Here is a 22793-nt window from a genome sequence, read left to right as displayed (position 1 = left end):
ATCATTCTTACCCTTGTATCCCCACAGCCTAGCATAGTACCAGATACATAGTGGATATTCAGTAAGATTTCATGGAAGGAAGAAAGGGAGGAGGAAAGAAGAGAGGAAGGGAGGAAGGGGGTAAGGAAGGAGGGAGGGAAGGAAAGTTTTCTAATCTGAGTCCAGATCAGTGGCTTTGAACAAGACCCAATACTTCAAACCAGATGCTGCCTATGACGGTTCTCAACCAAGGGCACTTTTGTCCCCCAAGAAGACATTGGACAATGTCTACAGATTTCTTTTTTTTTTTTTGTCACTGGGAGTGCTACTGACTTCTAGTGGCTAGAGACCAGAGATGCTGCTAAATAGCCTACAATATTCACATCAGTCCTCCCATCAAATAATTATCCAAGCCAAATGTCAACAGTACCATCACTAAGAAACCCTGGAATAAACCTAGAGCCAGAGGTTGGAAAACTGTGCCTGAGAGAGCTTGCCTGTTCAGAGCATCCTGATTTATAAAGTGGGGACCACTTGGGAGTCCACCCTCAGTCAGTGGCTTAGCCTTCAGATCCTTCCAGAGGTGACACCTTGTATGCGTGTTGTGGTGGGGAGCGGGGAAGGGCAGCCAACTTCCTTCTCTCTCCTCCCCTCCTACCCCCTGGTCCTTCCTGAAAAACCAGGACACTTGAGGAAATGGATGCTGTCTGTTCCAGGAGCTGCTCAGAGACCCTCTGTACATTGGCCTGAAACACCAGCGTGTGCGTGGGAAGGAGTATGATGACTTGCTGGACGAGTTCATGCAGGCCGTGACAGACAAGTAAGTGTGTCAGTTTGTTCCTTTTGAAAGAGGGCTCTTAAGAGGTATTATAACTAAAGTCAACACTGGTTTTGGCAGATGCGCAAACAAGAGGCAGTAGATGCATGCAAGTCTGAAAATTCCAACTTGACCCCATGTCTTGGAAGTCTCGAAGCCGAATGGGCTCATTCTCTGTGAAAATCTTTGGGAACAGAGAGGGGAGGGGAGAGGATTGATGGCTGAAGGTAGTTAAGTATCTGATGTTCCAGGAGGAAAGCCCCTTAGCCTGAGATGTTCTGGCTCTCAACATAAATAAGGATATTGCAGAGGAAAAAATTGTGCCCTTCTAACAAAATGGCTTGCCATGCTAGTTGTCACTTTCCACCTCTACATGAGGACCAGGCAGCATTAATGAGCCACCGTGGGCTGGGCCTGTGAGATTTATGAGGTGTCATCTCTGCACTGGGGTGCATGATATTGGCACTTCCGCGCCCCCTTGCCTGCCTTCATGGCCACCCACTCACCCTGCTGTGGCTGGCATACTGCTGGCTGGAGTTCTGGAAACAGCCCCTTCACCCTCACACATTTCATCTGACAGTCCGGTCAGTCAAGACAGAGTTTCAGCAGCCCAGCCGGCCCCTGCACACCCAGCAGGTCCCCTTCTCACTTGAAAACCTCCCGCCTTTCTTGATGTCCCAAAAGTGCTCAGGTATGGTAAGGCTGGCCTGGACGTCCTTGGCAAAGTATTCCCTTTCCTGAGTTCAGCCACTCGAACCAGACTGGTTGCAGGAGAGAGAGCTACTCTGGCCTCTGCAGGCTATGAAGTCTCATTTGGGTAGGATTTTTGAGGTGTGCTGACTGACCCCCCACTCTTAGGTCTGTGATGTTGGACAGGTGACTGAACTTTTAGTTCTCCTGATCTGGGAATAAGAAGAAAGCATTTTGTCATTTATTTTATTTTTTGGTTTTGTTTTTTAAGATGAGAGAAAATAATATTGTAGTGATATAGGATGGGAATGATCCTGTAGAAAAGAGGAAATTAGTAATGGAGTGTTGGATGTTGGGGCAAAAGTTCTGAGTAAGCAAGAAGGCAAGGATCTAGTACACACCCAGAGAGCTTAGTCTTAGATTAGAGCACAGAAGCCCATCCACAGAGGCAGAGGGAAGGCAGAGCACCAGGCACAGATGCAAGCAGGTGGATAGATGTGGTGGGGGAGCGTGCAGGAGCCGCATTAAATGAAGGCAGGGTCATCCACTGAGAGTGAAGATGGGGACAGAGGTGGCGGAGGTTTAAAGATGGAGGACGTATGACCTTGAATGTCCAAACTGGGGAACTAAAGGATGATTACTGGGGAGCTCCGCTGGGCCTCCTTGAAGTTACTGGTCATGAAGTTAAGCCAATTAACCTATTTCTATGTTTTTTCTCTAGCCAGTTTCAACAGTCTGGATGCAGGGCAGGAAGAGATGGAGAGTAAGATTTTAATCAGCATTGGGATTTTGCCAGGCAAGAGAGAAAGAGAGAGAAAGGAATTGGGAGTATATCCAAGGGGATGATTATAATGATGTGTCATGAGGTCTAGGCTGGGTGAGAAGGGACCTGAGGACATGGTAGGGACAGTAGTATGATCAGTGGGTGGTAAGTCCTGGTGAGCCCGAAGAATTATTGAGTTGGATACTAGAGGGAATGAGCTGGAAAGAAAGGAGGAGGTAATCAGGACATTCAGTGTTTAAAGCCGAGATTATGGAAGAAGTGCTGCCATTGAGATGTGACCATCAAAGCAGTTCATTCAGGGGTCAGCTACATCAGTAGAGGTGTATCATCTAGAGCAAGGGAGGTGAATATCCCACTTGATTCTCCCCCTTTCAGACCATCCTGAATACCACATTTGGTTCCAGACAAGATACTCTGAGGGTCATAAATTACCTGCAGTGTCTCTGGAGAACAATCATCATGACAGTGAAGGAAGTTAAAGGCTTGGCCTGGTAAGGAGAAGACTTAGCTCTGTCCATACCAAGGGCACAGTACTCTCTCCAGGACCCTGAGAGCTGTTCTTCCAGAAGAGGACTTGTTTCTGCATACGTATACCCACATGGAGAAAAGCAAATTGGAAGAATGCCAAAGGAGGCAGCTTGCAGTTCACAGTAAACCAGGGCTGTCCCACAGTGCACTGGACCTTCTTTTAGAATGAGTTCCCTGTCACAGAAGGAGTTCAAGGATAGCTTGTCCGGCTTATTGGTCGTGTTCTTATAGGAGGAAATTTAAGCTTTAGATGCTCTTTAAGATGCCTTCCCACCCCAGTATCCTATCAGGACCTTTTAAGATCCCTGCATGGCTGACAGGATAGGTATTAATTCTCCTGTTTTATAGAAGAGGAAACTGAAACCAGAAGAGGCCAGAAGAGGCCAAGGAGCCTGTCTCAGTCCCACAATGTCTGGCAGGGCAGGAAGTTGAACCTGAGTCTTCTGACTCCAAGGCCAGACTGCTTTCTGAAAGGCGAAGTTACCTGTGGGTGACAAGAGAAAGGAATGAAATTGGCTTTGAGAGCCTGCTTTTTGCTTCCTGTTTCCAGGGCTCACTGCTTATTTAATGAGTCAGTAGTCATTCCATGATTCCCCACAGAGAAGTCTTGCTATTATGTGAGAAGGTTACATAAACTAGGATGTAAGAGGCCCTTCAAATGATCATTAAACGCAGTTCACAGTCTCACGGGCACACAGGCAGTCCAGGGGCGAACCCTTGGGGAGGGCCATGCGTCAGCCAAGAGGAACGTGTCCTTAAGTGGAAAAGATGATGGTTTGACAGCTGGTTGTTTTGGCTCTCTAATAAGCTAAAGCAGATGTTTCTCTGGATACTGTAGGTGGGGAAGGAGCTGGACTCCCCCCGAACTCTGTGGAATATAGTAGCCCCAAGGTGGAATGCCCGGCCTGGGGATGAGTCAGCAGCGCCAAAGCCAAACTATGTATTTTGAGAAAGAACCTTGAGAAACGTTGACTCCTGCCTTCAACATCCTTGTCTCTTTCCAAACATCCTATAAATAAAAAATCTCCAACTTCTTGCCCCTACCCACTCATCAGGATGTGTCTTAAGATTTTTTTGGCCTGACAAAAAGTCACTATGGCTCAGTTACTATCCTGGAGCTTGGCCACTGGGGAGGACGCACCGGGCCAGAAGGAATGTCCATGTAAAGCTGTGAACCATGGCAATAGATAAGTGTCCTGTTGACAGCTGGGACAATGCCTGATGTTCCCATGGAAAAGACTTGTAGTTTCATTCTTCCTGCTTTGTCCCTGCCATGTGTGCGGTGGGATCCCCAGCATTGCACCCAAGTGGCAAGTTTCCCCCCACAGTTTCCATTTACTTTGTTCATTTCTGTTACTTACAGTAGAATGGATGGGAATGGTCGGTTTTAAGTTTGCCCTGGCTCTGTCTGCTGCTTGGCCTGGGTTGGACAGAAGTTTGATGTCAGCATCAGCTTCGGCCTTTAGGCAGGTCAGGAAAGGAAACCACCTCCTTTCTCTCTAGCACCCCAAAGCCTAAATAGAGAGATTCCTAAGCTGCTGAGATAAGATTGATAAAGAGGAAGGGAAATGATAATTCTAAGAAAACTTTTTTTAAAAAAGGTCATCTGCTTTTTAGCTTCAAAAAAATTCTTTCTTTTTCTGTGTCTTTCTCAGCCTCATGTTCTCAGTCTCTCTCTCTCTCTCTCTCTCTCTCTCTCTCTCTGTCACACACACACACACAAACACACACACACACACACACACACACACCATCCTACACTAGAAATCTAAGGTTCACACCATAGTGGGAATCATTATTAGTAGTCTTTGTAGAAAGTCCTAGGTCTCAGAGAAATCCAAACAGCCCTGGACCCCTGGTTTCTGAAGCCAACCCTGCACCAGCCCACCCTTTAAAGCTGCTTTCTAAATATGAGGTGAGCATCTCCCTTCTGGAGCCAACCCCACGTGCTCCAGCATGCATTCCCTCTGCACGTCAGCACAAATGGGATTCCCCCCACTCCATCTCCCCTCTGCTTCTCATCCCACTTGTTTCTGCCCTTACATTTGGAGGATGCCCCTAAAGGTTTTTATTCAAATATGCTAATAAAATGACTAAATTACCTCTACTGATCAGATTGACAGGGAGCAAAGGAATTGGTACTAGTCAGGCTTTCGTACAAAGCAGAGCACCAAAGCTTAAGGCTGGAAGCCAGGAGGTGAGATTCCAAGACTGCCCCTTGGTCTGTAATGTCAAAGTATATAGCCCGTTTTAGTTATCTGTTGCTGTGGAACAGACCACCCGAGTCTTAGTGGCTTAACACATTCTCTTTGCTCTTGATTGTCGCAAGCTGAGCTGACTCAACCGGACAGTTCTGCTGGTCTTGCCAGTAGTCACTTATGCATGGGTCCCCAACCCTTAGGCTGCAGACTAGAACCTATCTGTGTCCTGTTACTAACCAGGCTGCACAGCAGGAGGTGAGTGGTAGATGAGGGATTTGTATTTGCAGCCACTCCCCAGCGCTAGCATCACCGCCTCAGCTCCACCTCAGATCATCAGGCATTAGATTCTCACAGGAGCACCGATCCCTGGTGCCAAAAAAGTTGGAGACCACTGCCGTATAGGACTGCTTTCAGCTGGTGGGCTCAGCTGGGACTGAAAAGGAAGGCTGGGCTCCTCTCACTCTTTGTAGCATCTCGAGGTTCTCCCTCTTCCCATGACCTCTCCATCTGGTCTCTTCTCTCAACAAGGAAGCTGAACTTGATTCATGGCAGTCCCGGGCTCCCAAGAATACAAAAATGAAAGCTTCCAGGTTTTCTTAAGCCTGAGACCCGAAACTGGTACAGTGTGACTCTCTCCACATTCTACTGGCTAGTGCAAATCACAGGTCCATACCAGATTCTGAGGGAGAAGATAACACAAAGATGTAAATAACAAGAGGGATGGTTCGTTGAGGAGCCATCGATGTAACAGACTACCACACCCCATTCAGTCTGGGAGACACCAGGAAGAGGGCAGCCACTGTCATAGGAGGTTGTGCTCTGGAAATGCAAGAAGAGCAAGAGAAGAATGACAGAGTTAATCATATAAGCAGGGAAATGTATCGTATAAAATAGACAGTCATGTACTGACTACCTGCTGTATACAACATGCTATGCCAGGCATAGCTGGCAGGCAATCCATGGAGAAAGAAACAGTCCTGCTCTCAAGGAACTTTTCCTTTGAAGACATTTCGTATGTATCTAGTGGAGCTTAGACCTGACCTCTAAGCTTTCCTAGCCTCCGAGTCTTTCTACAAGTCTGGAGCTCAAGAAGAGTTCTAAGGTGAAAATAAAAAGTTGGGAATTGCCAGTTAATGGATGGTATTTAATGCCAAGACAATGACGAGTTCATCTAGGGAAGGAGAATAGAGAGAGAAAAAAACGTGGCTCATCACCATTTTCTGAACCGTACCCTGTGGCTCCAAGTCAAAGTACTCACCAAAATTTAGGATTCAACCAGGATGTTACTGGTAGGGATGGCAAGGCAACTAACAAGTTTAATTCCTTGTACCAGCTCCAATGGCCAGGATTCTACAGCCTCTCCACGTTCGACTGGGAACAGCCTTGTGTTTGATTAGCAGTGTCTCATCTGAGACGGGAAACGAGGTGTGGCCGTGTGTGTGCTGCGCTTTAGCCATTCTGGGTCCATGAGGAGCCTAGTGGCCTAAGCATCTGTGGTTCTGTGAGCGCTCACACTTGGTCCTTCTGTGACTCCTGCAGCTCAGTAGCGACTCAGAGGCCAAAGGAATCTGAAGGCTGATTTTTCTTCGCCAGGTGTTCAGGATAGTTCAAGAGCTAAACAAAACGTGTCCATTTGGTACACATGAAACTGCAGCTACTTCTTCTAAGTTATAAGAACATTCAGGAATATGCTCCCTTGGGTATACTCCACCCCCACGCCCGCCCCTGACCCACCCTGGAACAAAGCAATGGATCATATAAAAGTAGGCATGCGAATACTGATCTGCAGGTCCCAAACCTGGCCTGGTGTTGTAAATATGAGGGGAGTTACCAAAAACAGACTCCGGGCTTCTACGCCATCGGAGGCCTGGATTGAGGCATGGCATCTGTATTTTTAAAGCTTTCCTGATGCTTCCAGTAGAGCTATGCAAAGATTGAAGTTTGAGAAACTCTGACAGATCACATACTAGAAGACATGCTCTTAAAATGGCCCCAGCTCCCTCAATTTTCAGAGTCAAACTAGAGCCTGAGGGATGGTTTAGGACCAATACACAGAGATTTCCCACACACTCTCCACAGGGGCCACGCGAGGAAAAACCCAGCACCTTCTCTGGACTCACCTGCCATGGCAGTCCACCTTGACAATACACCTGCTGCTCTGACAGTGTCCTTCCATCTGAAAACCTCCTGAGCAGGGCTCTGCCTGCTGCTTCTGCTGGAATCCCCTTTGTCACGAGGAACTCTAGCTATTTTCAGGCCTGATGTAATTTTATTCCACATGTGGGGTTAGCACTTACACCTCTGGGCACCCTGGCCCAGAGGACACGTGGGGAGGAATCAACCCTGCCTTTCCCCACCAAACAGCGCTCGCTCGGGCCTGATTCCCTGGCCTCAGTCCTCGACTTCATAACAGCTGATAAGCATGGAAGGGGGAGATGGCAGATGCATTGGTTAGGTAAGGCAGTTGTGATTGTCTCGTTCAGGGGATTTCTTATAAAAGCTTCCTGTGGAAATACAGAAAGCCACATCACCTTCGCAACAAATGTGTCTATTGTTTTGGAAGTTGACTTTTCAAATTGGTCCCGTGAGAGGATGTATTTTTCTGACAGTGAGAGAAGAGTAGCAGGTACTGCGTTCAGCACTCTGGGATTGAGCTCTCTTTTCACCACTGAGGTGAGAAAAGTCATCACAGAAAGCTAGGAGCAGCACAAATAAATAATGTATCTAATCGTGCATTTCCAGGGCTTTTAAGTAATGACTACAGGCCCAGCACTCTACTAGGCACTGAAATGAGATTCAAAAGAAATAAAAGACATGGGCCATGTCCTCAAGAATCTTACAGACCTTTCAAAAAGACAAAATTTCAAACAGGAAATAATTAGAGAAGAGTCAAGGTCTCAACTATTTGGTGTTGACCTTCGGTTCAGTGGGAATTCAGAGAAAGGAGCAATCAGAGATGATTAGGAAGAGATTGAAACTACGCAAATTCAGACTCAAATTTGAATAAGCAACAGGAGGAAGAATGCATTCCATATAGATGATACATCATGAGAAAAGCAAGAACACAGGAAAGGCAAGGAGTATGCAGAAGATTCTAGAAGACTGGCCTGACTAGAGATGAATGTGTTGGTTCAAAATAAAGTTAAGTAAGAAAGTTAAGCAGACTATGATAGGCCTCAAAACCTAGGCAGAGGGTTCTAATTATCAGAGCTCAGACGTAGAAAGAGTTTCAGCCGTCTAATCCAGTGGTTTTTAAACTAAGCTTCTCCAAGCCCCAGGCATTTACAGAGGTGCCTCAGGAGTGCTAGAAATGAAATATTTCCCACCAACCATATAAGATTTAAACCACTTAAAGAAATATTTCATTGTTTTTAATTGCTTTCTGTATCAGGGTTCTGCTGAAGGTTTCATCAATTGGAGAATTCTTCTGCTAAAAATATTTGAAAACTACCAATCCACACAATACCTTAACTGGGACTCGGTGCAGAGAGCAATAGGGAGCCGTGGTAGGTTCTTGAGTTACAAAAGTACTGAAATCGATAGGATGCGAAAGAAGATGAGAACAAAAGGCAGAGCAGTGCCCTAACTCAAATTCTGCCTTCCCCAGGGCAATCTGCCCTGATCGGCCTGGCCTGAAACTCTCTGTTTGTAATCATAGATAACTTATTGGCTGTATAATTCATTTGCTAATTAGTTATGCCCTTTACTGTGACATCTCTTCTATAATGGTCTAGAGCTTTCCTTTAAAGCTGTTTTGGTCTCGAACCTTTCACAGTCAGAGCAGAGATGAGGCAAAGACGTGCCTGGACTGTTGTAAGAGAGGTTCAAGTATCATATGCACTGAGTATGGACTTTGCAGATCATTCCTTCCTAAGGTCTTATAACTCTGTAGTATCTCTACCTGACTGGTAGTACCTGGGTTGGGGGAAGGCGGGGGCAGAGAACATGACTTTATTCATGGTGGGCCCATGGTTAATGGTGAGGATTAGAATTGAGTGGTTGGTTGATTGGTTGGTTGGTTGGTTGCAGGATAAAAAGCCTAGCTATTAATTAGAATGGACTAAAAGTTATGAATTTGACCACATCTGAGGAAGCTCAGAAGAAGGAACTCTGGGACTCATTCTAGCTTGTCTGACCTCTGAAGAAGCAGGACAGTTTTCCAGTCTGTCTGATGTGGTTAATTGTTGACAGTCCAGCTCCTACATGTTCCCATCAGAATAGGAGCTGAATATTGCATGATGACAGACTCTCATGCTTGCAAGGAATCTGTCCTGGGTCACAGAAAGTGCTGGAAGGTTGTAGCAAACTGCAAACTGGCATTTAAGTCTTTAGGACCTATTCATTTCTATCGTGGCCAAGCAGACCGAACAATTGAGAGAGCATGCAGTTCATTAGTTAAGGTCCGTCCTCAGGACTGTGCTGGAGGAAGCTCACTGACTGCAGAGAGGGATTCAGTGATGCCAGATAGCTGTTTCCTCTTCATTTTCCTTCAGCAGCCTGATTTTATCACCTGGTATCAGAATAGAAACAAAATCATGCCTGGACCTGTAAGTTTCAAATTATAGCAGAGAAGATGAGAAAATAGCAGGGTTTCTTTTTTTTTTTTTTCCTCATTTTTCTCATTGGATTAATAATAATAACTCTTATTTACTTAATTGTTTACCATGTGCAGACTCTGATACAAGCACTTAATACAATATTAATTCATTTAATTCTCACGCAATGCTCTGAGGTAGGTACTATTGTTAGTTTTATTTTAAGAGATGAGGAAACTGAAGTTTATAAAGTGTAAATACCTCGCCTAAGAAAGGGGACTATATTAAGACCCCACCCACTAATAATGATTGTTAAAAGGACAAACTCTAGAGCTACACTGCCTGAGCTTGACCCTCTCACCTGCCACTTACTAACAAGCTACTTGATTTATCTGTGCCTCCATTTCCTCATTTCTAAAATGCATTTTGAATACTTACCTTGTAGCGTGCTTATGATGGAAAACTGAGACAATCCATGTAAAATGCTTAACATTATATCTGGTAATAGTAAACACTTCAATAATGTTTGCTGTTATTGTTAATTTAGGCAATTTCCAAACCCATTCTCCTTTAGGTGGTGCTTTAATGGTACTTCCATTCATGCATTCATGGTCAAGTTAAATTATCCATTAATACATCAGTCACTTCCTTCCATTGTTCCCCATTCATCTGTCCCCTGCATTCCAATACTACTTTCCTTCTTTCCCCCAGTTCTTCCTCCCGAATCTAATCTTAAGGCAGGCAAGGTGGGAACAGTCCTGGGTGTGATCCGTCTTCATCTTCAGATCCCCAGGATGTGCAATTAGTAAACACTTGGTCTCTACTCCCTACACCTAATTAGTTTAAGTTTGCTCAGGTGGAGGGGTGCTGTGTGTATTTGTGTGTACGTGTGGGGGTGAAATCCCATATTTTCTGCAGCTGTTTCAGCTGAGTATTGTTTGGACCTTACAGACCCACCACTCTGAGAGCATTGTCCCCTTGCATAACCTAACATCTTTTTGTGTGACACATTTCTCAGTACAGAAATGAGAAACAGAAATTTACCCAAGGATAGAAAAGTTTTAAATCTCCCCAAGATTAACCCACTGACACCCACTCACTTGGCGGCTGCACATACAGCACGTTATTTACTCTTGGAGCTGAAAGGAAGCCCTTGATAGCTTCATCTCCTCCCACCCTCTCCCTTGCTCCCTCAGCTTCAGTCAGACTGGCCTCCTTGCTGCCCCTTCAACGTGTCATTTTTGATAGCCGCAGAGCCTTTATGTGTGCTATTTCCCTAGCTTTTAATGTCCTTCTCTTTTCATGGCTGTTTCCTTCTCACCATTCAGGCTTGGAGATGGGTCCACCCCCAGGCAGGGTCTAGTGTCGAAGCTCATACAAGGCAGGACGTTGGAACTGAGAGTCCTGAAGAAAATAGAAGCCTCAAATGGCTGTTTCTTCCCAAAGAAGAAACAGGCTCTGCTCCCTAACTTAGGGAGCTGGCAGGGAGCTTGGGGGAGGAGGTGTGGGGGACGGGAAATGTCTCTTGGAAGAAACCGAACACCAAGCCTTTGCCACATGTAAGTTTAGAATCCACATTTACAATATACACGTGGTGCAAAAATTCCCAAGTTAAGAAATGGGTATAAAATAGTGTCTCCTCTCAGTGATAATGGCAGAAGGAAAAGTAAAACTTCCCAGTAGGGACATTCCCAGAACCCGTGCTGTGTGGAATTCCTTGAGGGGAAAAGCAATTCCCCAATGAAAATGAATTCGTGATCCACGATAATTCACATGGAAACAATTCTCAATGTGGGAAAATCAGATATACAACTAGAAGAACAATTAGAACCCCAGAAAAAAAAAGAAATATTCTGAGAAAGATTATAAAGCAGCTATACTTAAATGTATGAAAGAGACATTTTTTATAAGAATGAAGTAATAAGGAAAGTACCCAACTTTATGGGGGAAAAATAGCAGGCAGATTTGAAAAAGAACCAAATAAAACTCCCGAAAATGAAAAGCAGAGTCATGGACATCCAGCAAAGAGCTCTACTAAATCCTCAGAAATTACTGCCTGCAGTTATTTTAGAGACTCTCCATTCCTGTTCCTGAGTACCCAGAAAGGAACCAGGACACCAAGATGTTTTATTAAGAAAGATTTTTCTGAGCTGCTGTTGATGAAACAGGGTATTTCTTGAGGGAAAGAAAGGATGTATAAAACTGGAGTCCCCAAATCCCAGCTTCATTATTCCACACCAGCAAGAATGTAGTTATTCCAGACAATGCCATGGTATGGTATATTCACTCTCATATCCTGTCTCTCTTTCCGTGTCCTGCTCATTCACACGCACATTCTACAGTGTTCATTTGCTTAGATTTGATCAGGTTGTTTTTTAATAAAGTCGGATAACTGGGAAAATTCCTGAAAACAAATGATTCGGGCAAGATAAGTTATGTAAAGAAAAAAGTATCTAGATATATACACACCAGATTGTTTGTAGTGATTACAGTTGGGGCATGGGGTTGTCAGAGATTTTTGCTTGCCAAGCCATTCATTTCTATAATGTTTGATTATTTGTGGGCAGGCATTTCTTTTGTAATTAAAAAAAAATGGATTTTTTATAACGAATTAAGCAGCAACCCTTTCCCAGAGACAGTTCCTTGCATTAAAAAATAATAAACAAACAAATAAATAAGCATTCCACCCTTCACTGGTGGATTGAGTGCTGGGCTAACCTCAGACAACAAAGCAATTCACATATGTTTACTCATTTAATACGGCAATCCTATTATGTAGATACAGTCATCATCCTATCCCACTAAAATAGAAGTCCCAGGGAGGGATCTTTGTCTCTTCTGTTCACTGCTGTATCTCAAGCACCCAGAACAATGCCTAGTGCAGTATGGATTCTCAAGAAACAGTTACCGAATGAATGCACACTTTGCAGATGAGGAAACTGAGGCTCAGAGAGGTTAGAGAACTTGTCCAAGGTCACGCCTTTATCAAATTGTTGAGCCAAGCAGTGAACTCAGGTGGCCTAACTCTAGAACCCACCCACCCTCTAACTTGGATACTCTCTATTTCTGTTCTTTTAATATGAAAGAAAAGACAGTTCAGCATACTCCAGACACCTTCTTGATAGAGTAGGCAAGGAGGATAAATAAGAGGGAGGTCTTATGGAAATGAGGTAAGCTACAGAAGGCATTCCTAAAATTCAGGGTGCATGAAAATACTGAGCATCCTACTTAGCGGACTGATGTCTTCTCTCTCCAGTCTGTTCTAGGGCCAGGGTTGTACCCCCCTAGCCTCACCATAAGGGGGCGCTCTGGAGGGACCAGCCATCAACTCCCATTTTCAAAACTCTCTAGCTACCAGCGTGAAGGAAGAATCTCTTTTTTTATAATTGAGATAAAATTGGCATATAACACTGTAAGCTTAAGATGTACAATGCGTTGATTTTATACATTAATATATTCCAATGTGAGTACCACCATAGCCTTAGATAACACCTTTGTTACATCACAGAATTATCGTTTATTTTTTGCAGTGGGAAAATTCGCCAGCATCCCAGTAAGTTGGTTGGCGCTTCCTTGTTCTTCCTTCTTAACCACCCAAGCATGGCCAGTGGTCCTCTTGCCCCTTCATTCACCAGAGCTGGGCGCCCCCTGCAGGCCTCTCCACAAACTACAAACCCAGCCAGTGCAGCCCACTCCCAGGGAAAAAGCTGAGGCTTTTTAGTTCCAGGCTTCTTCTGGTGGATTTAAAATGCTATAAACAAAGGTAAACCACTAAGCTTATGGCATACAAACAGCAAAGAGTTTCAAGATTTAATTTTAAAAGATAGTAAAGAGCATAACCGTTAGCTCGGAGCTCTGATTGTAATGTTTCAAGGGAGCCTTCACATTCGGAGTCCTTCCTTCTCAGTAGAGACGGTCATTGCTCAGTATTTTCACGAACACTGGATTTTAGGAATGCCTTCTGTAGCTTACCTCATTTCCCTTCGTGACCCTCCCCAGAACTGTAATCTCACAGTCTTGGAATACACGAGCAAGAAACAACAAGCCCATTTGCTTCAACTTCCTTACTTTAAAGATGGGGAAACTGAGATCCAGAGAGAAAATTATTTCCCCACAGTCGGATGACGATAAAAGCAGTGGGAAAGTAAGGGGAACCGATCCAGTTGTTTGCTCTCATTCACAAAAATTCATGAAACATTTTCCAGATTCCCATTCAGCACATATTCATCATGTTCCCTCCGTACCCCAGAGTGTATCCAGTACAAAGAAAAGGCCGCACCTGAGGAATTCAGTTCTCCCTGAGATTGCAATATAGACACATAAAATAATCAGAAAATAGTTTAAGGCAGCCTCCAGTTATCTGTTTAGTAATTTATTTTCGTATTCATCTATCCATTCATTCATTCAATGGACAGACATTTATGGAACTTAGCACTAAGTCAGTAATAGACTTTGTTCTCAAGGAGCTTACAGTCGACAGGGGGCAGGAAAAAAGATGCTCAAAGAATTACTGCTGGGTTTGTATAGATTGAACATGTGATGAGTTTAATGACCCTGCCTGCAGTGTCAATCAGGGCTGATTGGGGAAATAGGTGGTCAAAGGGCCTGGGACTTTTGGTTGGGTGTTAAAGCCTTCTTCTAGGAAAGATCTAGCAACTCACGTTTATAGAGCACCTACCTTGTGCTGGGTGCTTTACCTTTAATTATCACAACAGCCCTTAGAGATCAAGAAACTGAGGCCCAGAAAAGTTAAGTAACTTGTCCAAATTCAGCCAGCTAAAAATTGAAAGAGTTGGACTCGCCCCCAAACCATCTGACTCTAAAACCTGAGGTCATTTCCCACAGACCCTCTGCTGCCCGCTCCCTCAGCCAGGCTGCGAAGGCCCTCTGCACAGTGGCCTCATCTGAGTTAACTTGAATCCTTGAGGGTAAAGGAAATGGCTTGAGCTATTGTGATACAAAGATGCTTTGCCGCTGTGGCCTCTAGGAAAAGCCAGTGCCACTCCAAGGGGAGCTGGTGATGTCATATGGGATGTATGCCACTGGGCACTCCTGTACTGGGACTATTCTCTGCCATTCATTCATTCACGCTTACATTTGTTCAACATTATTTACGGAGCCAGGCAAGTGTAGGGTCTGGGGCATACGGCAGCATGTCTGCTTGGTCTTCTAACGTAGGTGTCTGAAGCTGACTTGTCCAGAGGGCAGGAAAAGGGGTCATTTAAAATTCCTTCTTCAGCTGTCCTGCCATACGACGGTGAGTAAGACACCCTCCTATCCTCGAGGACTCTGCTTTGTGCCTGCTTTGGTCTGGTCTGTCACCTAATCTGTCTTAGTCTTTCCCTCTCTTCCCCTCCCCAACATTGGTTCACTTTCATCCCCAAAACCCACCAATTCACACTGGGTTCTCTGACCTTTTGTTTTCCTCCCCCAGACTAACTGTCATACTTCAAGGTAGGATTTAGCCAGTTCTCTGAGAAAAGGGCAGTTTAGACTCTGAGGAGATTGAGACATGATTGTATGACAGATGGTGCAAATACTATGGTGGTTCACCTGAACAGAGAGATCAGAATGAAATAAACAGATCAGAGAAGCTTTGTGGAGGGCATCAGTGGTCTCATGCCAAACACTCAATCTATGGGCCAATCAGAACTGACCTAAGTGCTGACACCCGAAAGCCAACTGGTGGGTTGGTGGCTCAGAAAAGTGCATGGGCTTTATTAGCAGAAAGTTGAGGAGTGCCCTAGAGGAAAAACTCAGGGCTGGCCTCTGACCTTTGAGAGGTCAGAGGGTCAGCAGATCAGCCACCATCCTCTTCCCAGCACTGGGATTTCTGGCGCCATTTGTGTGCTTGCCCAGGAAGCCAGACAAACTGAGGAGGAAATTGAAGAGGAAATTCAAACTGTTTCTAAAGCGTTTTCCGTCTGGCCTAGGACTGCTGTCAGAACAGAGACAGAGGAATGGCCACATTATTCTGGGACTTTTGCTTAGAAGTCACTGTTTCCTGTGACTGTCTTGTTACTTGATGGGAGTTTTCCCCATTAGGCCAGAACAGCTGCCATAGGAGCCTGTCAGTCTGGCTGCCAGAGTGGCGCTCACCAGGGGAGTCTCCCAGAGGGGGACCTGGGAAGGGAAGGGCCTCGGGGGTCCACTCTCACACACCCCACGCGCGGCTGGAATCCCTTCCATGACCTCCGTGCCAAGTGGAGCTCTGGTAACTGCGGAGTCACTTAAGGGACCAGCGGCCTCTTTCCATCCAGTGTTTGAATCTGTGCCTTATATATAAGATTCTAAAACTCAGTGTCCTTTTGACTTCCATGTGTTGGCTCTGCTTTTTCCCTCAAGACCACATAAGATTAGTCTACTTAATTCCCTGTCAGCAGAATCATTCTTCATGTCTTTGAAGATAATCATTATGCTTCATTCCACTTGGCTTTCTCTTTTTCAGGCTCGATATTCCTGAGCCTTCTCCCATCCATGGTTGATAGTTTCCTCACCTACAGAATAGTTCCCTGTCAGCCTTGTGGATTCTTTCCCAACCCCTCATTGGGGCAGGAGATTGAGTCACTCCATACATATCTGTGGTGGAGCTGCAGTGTGAGGGCTTCACTAGGCTGTGAGGTCCTAGAGGCGGGGAATGATGTCTTCTTCACATTCTAACTGGACTCTGGCTCCTACCTCCCACCCTCTTCTTAGGATCACCCCCACATTACTACATTCATCTCTCTTCCATCCCGGTTCCTTTGTCACATGTACACCTCTCATCCCCAAAATGAATCCATCCTTCAGCCCACATACCCCAATGGCTGTCACCCTCCCTCTACTTCACAACCGAGTTTCTTGAAATACATAATCACTGACATCTCCTCCCCGGTGCATTTACCCTTTAACCCCCTGCAGAATGGCATCCTCTCCACCACTTCTCTGAAAGTGGTCTGGCAAAGGTCACAAAAAAATCTCCTCAGCACCAACTCCCAGACACTTCAAGATTCCTATTTCACTGGAACTCCCAGCCGCATCCGATCCGACTGCTCTGTTGGGCCACCTTCCACCACGTTGGTGTCCCCACTTACTCTCCTTTGCTGGACTTTCTTCCTCTGGCCCCTCTGCTCCTGGGATGTACTTAGGACTTGGGGTTCTGTCCTTGACCCTGCTCCCTGCTCACTGCACATGCTCTGCCCGAGACCCTCATCCAATCCCATGACTTGGACTTCTCACGATGCCTTGAACTTCATGTTCCTGTCCGCTGAGCCTCATGCAGTCTTCTGTTTTGTGAACATGTCCTCCTGGGCATCCCAGCACCTCAGAATCATCATGTGCCAAATCTGTCTTACCAAGTAAGCCTGTCCTTTCCCATCCCCGCGCTCTGCAAGCAGTGGACACACCATCTCCCATCCTAGGCTCCTCCTTTTCCTTCGTCTTCCACATCTGGCCTGTTATGAAACCCTGCCTTAACCATCGCCTCCACAGACTCAGTGCCTACAATGTGCCAGGCCTTTTATATACATTATCTCATTAAATTCTCACAATAAGACTGCAGGGGAGGTATTATTATTCCACTCTATTATCAGCAAAGACTGAAATTTGGATTAAATCACTTGCCTAAGGTCACACATTTAGTAAGTGATAAAGCCAGACCCTCTCGATCCCAAAGCTCTCTACACTCTGCCTTCCTAACTTCACATCTTTGACCCAGCCCGTCTTCTCCTGCTCTGTACCCACTGCCTTGCACCAGGACCCCGTGATCTCTGGCTGGAGCTACGTGCCTCGTCGTCTCCAGTATGTCCTCCCAGCTGTCCATCCCATCATCCACTCTGCTGGCAGAGTGAACTTCCTCTAACACATGCCACTTTCCTGCCTAAAGCCCCGCAGTGGGTCCTCTATGCCCTCCGGACAGTCTGGGCTCTTTATATGGGCGTGTAAAGGGATGGCCCCTGGACTCTGCCTAGCCTCATGTCTCCCACCTCCCCCCTTTTTCACACCCCTCTCCCAAGCCCCGGCTCTGTTTATTTTCCCAGAGCTCCAGAAAGGCCCCCAAGTCTCATTCCACATGCACATGCCGTTCCCTCTACCTGAGATGCCCTTCTCCTGTCCCCACCTCCACCTGCACACAGTCTGTCCCTGGACTTCCACAATTCCTTCAAGCCACATCTCTGAGTCTACTGCTCTGTGAAGCCCTCACTGCCTTTGCCCCGAGCAGAGCTGCCTGCTCCTCTGAGGCCTCCCACATACCTAGCACACACCTTCACCATTGCCCTTGTTGCCACGGTATGTTGCAATGACTTTTTTATTGTCTCGTGCCCCTTTGGACTATGAGATTCTTGTGCTTGCCTTTGTAATCTAGCAGGTACGACGGTCCCTTGTCCATGGCAGACACTTAGAAATGTTTGCTGAATTGAATTTTTCTATTATGCCTAGGGCAGTTCCTGGCACAAAGAGGGATACTCCGCCGTATACATTTCTTTAATAATTAAAACAAATGTCAGTGAATACTTGTGATGCCGTGTGATGCATGCTATTACAGAGGTGTGTCCAGAGGATCATGGCAACCCAGAGGAGAGAATTGCTGCTACCCTGAAGGCAGGGAAAGCGATGGGTCAGAGAAAGCTTCCGAGAACAGGTGACGTTTCAGCTGGGACTTACAGTTTGCGTAGGAGTCTGCCTGAAGAACGGGGGCCCTCTAGGCCCTTGAGCAAAGACGTGGAGCTGCGCAGGGGCCGCAGTGTCTGGGAGGCAGTAGCACATGCCATGGGAGTTGGAGGACATGGGCAGGGGTTGAGCATTGAGGTTGGAGCCAAAGCGAACAGCACCTGAGGAGTTCGGACATAATCTCAAAGGCAGTGCGAGCCCTGTAAAGATTTTCGGAAATAAGTGGCCTGCACAGATTTCTGCTTACAGCAATAGGAAGGATGCATTGGGGGAGGGGGAATAAACCTGGAGGAGGTGAGATCAGTTACTGTAGGTTCCTGGCGACTGCAGTATTCCCAAGGAGAGAGGGCCTTGCCCTGAATCCACCCAGCCCCGCCTGCTACAAAGTTCTTTCTGCAAAGGCTTGTGTCTTACAAAGTTCCTTTGCTTCAGGTGCTGAGAGTGGGACACAGAAGGGTGAGGTCTCTGGTCAAATCAGTTCAGAAGACACTGAGTTTAACAGGTTTCTTGATGCATGACTTTTCAGAGCCTTTAATATATGTAACATTCAGAGTTTCCCAAATGGAGATAGCCTTGAAAACTCTTTGTGAGAGCATCTCAAGGGACTCGTTTTATGAAATATGTAAAATAGAAACAAAGACCTGGAATGTTCATGTCAACCCTGGTTTCTGGGAGGAAAAGAATAAATAAAAGGAATAGCTTCGCACTGAGTAACTATTGATGTTCTCACTGAACACTCTGCTGTGAGAATCTAGTGTGTGTTATTCTTTGGGAGAACAGAATGGGATCCCATAGAAATATGAGTGATAGCTTTTAGTCATTCTGTTTGGAGGACTAAATTCATCTGCTCCTCCCAGGTCCCTTGTGTTTGTTCAGGCCTGAAAGAGGTCAGACCCAGGTGTTTGAAAGAATGGCAGGTCCTGACCTATGGAAAGAGAAACCAGGTCGGCTACCCCTGGAATGTTCTGCTCTCACTGCATACCTCACGCAGCTTTCAGTCAGCTTGCTGGAAGGAAGGATAGAACAGCTACTTCAAAATCGTCTTACCCTAGGGAGGCTGCATCCCAAGTGGCAGGTACCCAGCTCTGTTGGTCCTGGCCTGGGTCTTGTCACATTGTCACATAGCTCACTAGGGCTCCCAAGCACAGGTCACCATTTACAGGCTCCTTCTTGCTTGAGCCCTGAGGAAAAAAAATTTAAACATCCACCCACCTATCAGCCTTGTGTCTTTAAATGAGCCCTGACCTTGAAATGCCTTCTCTGGCAGCTCCAAAGCCATTTCCCAGCTGAGTCCCCCGGGTTGAGAAGTTCTGGCAGCTCTGTGTGTGGCTTGAAGGAGGTGCCTCTTTCCCCATTGCAGGAATTCTCCCCTGGAGAAACATCAGATATTCCTCAGCCCCTGGCAGGGCTTCCTGGTGAAGAGTTCAAAAGGGCAGAAGGGGACAGATAAGCAGGAGCCCCCGCAATGAGGAGTGGCCTCGGGTAGGCAAGAAGGTCAGCAATACAGTGTCGACACTAAAATCAGGAAACTGCCCAGAGCTCTGAGGAGGGGGCCTGAGCAGGGCCCCTTTCAAGGCCTCCTGCTGCTGCTCCAGCTGTATCACCGGGAGGGTGGCCCCCTCCGCCCTGCTCACTTAGCTAGTCTGCTGTGTTTTAGCTCCAAAGGGATTCTAAAATGCTGAATCTCCAGATTTGCCTGTCGCATGTTGCCCTTACTCAGAATGGTCAAACCTCCCTACTTGGGACTTGTAGAATTATCTGAGTAAGCTTCTAGTGTATCTACTCCAACCCTATAGTAAGTAGCCCTCCACCACTCTGAGCAGGAAGCTGAGACCCACAAAGAAAGGGGATTCACTTGAGACTCAGAACTTATGTCAGAGATAGAGAAAACACAATTTTCCCATGGCCTACTACAGTGTTTTCTTCACCACATGGCACTTCCTTTCTCAAAGGAGAAGGAAATTCGACTTTATCATCTACTTAGCTTTCTCTTTTACAAATTCAGATTGCCATTATAACTGAACTAAGTTCTAGAATCAGATTCAGGTTCCAGCTCCACCACTTTGCAACTGCTGTGGAGTAAATAGCCCCTGGGCAAACATCTGTAGCTCAGGGTTCCTGCTCTGAACAGCACCTACTTCATAAAGTCATGTGAAGATTAATTGAGATAATATGTAAAGAGCTCAGTGAGAAGCCCAGCAGGTAATAAACACTCAATAAAGTTTAGTTATTTTTGTTAACACTTGTTAGTAATAGTAATCTAGTATGTTCATGGATATATGTAAGGCAATTATAATTAACATCTAATTTGAAAGTCTATTGCCTGTATTTGGATATACATGGATGAATTGAAAAAAGTTTTTTTCACCTAAGCCATTTAAATTTTCACTTTGAAATTGTTTTTGTTCTTAATTGGCTTTCAGTTTAACAAGTTGGCAGGCAAACTCACAACGCTAAATTCCCACCAATTCTTTCACATATCAACCCCTTCCTAAAACGACTTATGGAACAACTGTAGTTTATCATAGGTGCTCAGTAGATGCTTTTGGATGGATGGATGGATGGATGGATGGATGGATGGATGGATGGATGGATGGATGGACGGACAGAAGGATGGACAGACAGGTGGTCAAATGGATGGTGGATGATGCTAAAAATGCAATCGAAGTAACCACCCTTGGTTCACACTGGCTTGTGGTCTGGTTTCATGAAAAGCCTCAAAAGAAGGGCCGAGGGACTGGGAGAAAATGGAGAAGAGCCTAAAGGTCTTACTAGAGACAAAGGTAGCAGAATTGAGGGAGGTGGGGAGAGGCCGCGGTCACAGACTGAAATGGGCAGTGTGATTGTACAGCAGGACTGGTTCCTGGTGAGGAAAGGTCCAGGGAGCAGCCTTGGAGGGGGGAGTCCAGAGCACATAAGGCTCTTCAGGAAGTCTCAAGGTCCAAGGGGGGCCTAGGAACTATGAGTCTTGGTTACTGCAGGGCAATTGCATAGCTTGTTATGCAATCCCAAATTAGGGTTAAAGCGACCCAAATTAATGAGATTTTCACTCAGTATCTCAGCAAATTGCTCCCTGGAGAGGTTCTCATATAAAACTGAATATAGTATGAAAGAGTAATAATGCACTAAACAAAAGTATGTATTTATAATTCTTGCTTTTTTTTTTTTTTACCTCAGAGTGGTGTTATTTAAAGGTCGTGTGTGTCTGTGTGTGTGTGTGTGTGTGTGTGTGTGTGTGTGTGTGTGTGTGTGTGTGTGTAAGAGAGAGAAAGACAGAGACAGAGGCAGAGACAGAGACAGAGAGAGAAAGGAGAACATGCATCACATTCTTTTGTTGTCTGACCTTTTCAGCATTTTAGCTCCAGGCCAGTTGTGGAGCCACACTGGGAGTCCTGTGAGGGTTATATATAGCAAAATGTCACCAGCAACTAAAGACATTCTGTTCCTCCTCTCAACCCAAATACTTGAAATTCACACCCTGAACAAAAATTCACATTAATTTTGGCTTGGTGAGCATAGAGCATTATATTTGTGCGCAGGAGGTTTTATTTGTTGTTTCTCTTCATTGTACAAGGAGAAGGGGGCTGGATGGTGGATCAAGAGACATAGCCAGCCCCCCCCCCACCCCTACATCCATCAGCACTTGCTCTGTGACTGTGAATACTAATTGTGGCCAGAATAACATATATGTTTAGCACTTTACAATTTAAAAGTCACCCTCGGCTTTTAATCCTCACAACAGCCCACAGAAGTTGGCCAGGTAGATATTATAGTGCCCACTGACAGATGGGGAAACTGAGCAATGAAGTGACATGTGCAGGATCACTCAGTTGTGTGCAGCAGAGCCACGTCAGGTCTGCAAGCCTCCTGACCCCAGCCCAGAGCTCTTAGCCCTAGACTGTGGCAAGTCACCGCCTCTCCATTTCTGCACCTGTGACATGAACCCTTTTCCAGATCCCCTACCAACAGCCCCAACTCGCTAAGGTTCTGGAAGGACCATGGTAGGAACAAATATTTGCCTGCCCCTGGCATTTCTACTGTACAGGGTAAGTCATACACAAAATTATGAGGTTGGAAAAAATGTCTTCTGGGCCATTTCATTGTTACCTCCTCATAGCCACCAGCTCATCAGACAGATGCCCCCTTCCCCCATAGCACGGGAAGCCCACACAGAAGTGTGTGTCTCACCCACCTTTTCAGCAAGGTCATAAATCATTCTTCCCACAGCTGGTTCCAAGCCTCTAGTTCCACCAGCTTGGGAATGACAGGCCACTTCTCCCTGCCACATGCCCCGACATTCCTTGCTGATCGATCATTCAGGGCATTTTTTTCTCAATGAACATGACCTCAGATACTGTTAGTCACAAATTGACCCATGAGATGAATTTTTTTTTTTTGTCCATGGATTAAGAGCTTTTTAATAATTCGTATTACCCTTGCTTCCAGAAAGACTCCAGTAAGGGACACAATACAACAAAACTGTCAAAATCAGGATCAAAGAGCAAGAATGGAGTTGGCGGGGAGGGGAGAGATGTGTGCAGATAGCCTAGGCGGAGGGCAGCTATTGCCCAAGACCAGAAAATTGAGCTCTCACATTCCTACGGACAATG

At 45.8% G+C, this 22793-nt stretch overlaps 1 protein-coding gene across 1 annotated transcript in view; it reads left to right on the top strand.

Moving 5' to 3' along the window:
- The window catches only part of ME3 (malic enzyme 3), a 179900-nt gene that overhangs the window by 124246 nt on the left and 32861 nt on the right, over positions 1-22793 (top strand). Inside the window, exon 7 of the mRNA XM_015600223.2 lies at positions 696-799. Coding sequence (XP_015455709.1) covers positions 696-799 — 104 coding nt within the window. The remainder of the gene's footprint in view (positions 1-695; positions 800-22793) is intronic.

This window comes from Pteropus alecto, unplaced genomic scaffold, assembly GCF_000325575.1.
Source record: "Pteropus alecto unplaced genomic scaffold, ASM32557v1 scaffold7, whole genome shotgun sequence".
Classification (NCBI taxonomy): domain Eukaryota; kingdom Metazoa; phylum Chordata; class Mammalia; order Chiroptera; family Pteropodidae; genus Pteropus; species Pteropus alecto.
This window is presented reverse-complemented; position numbering and strand designations above follow the sequence as displayed.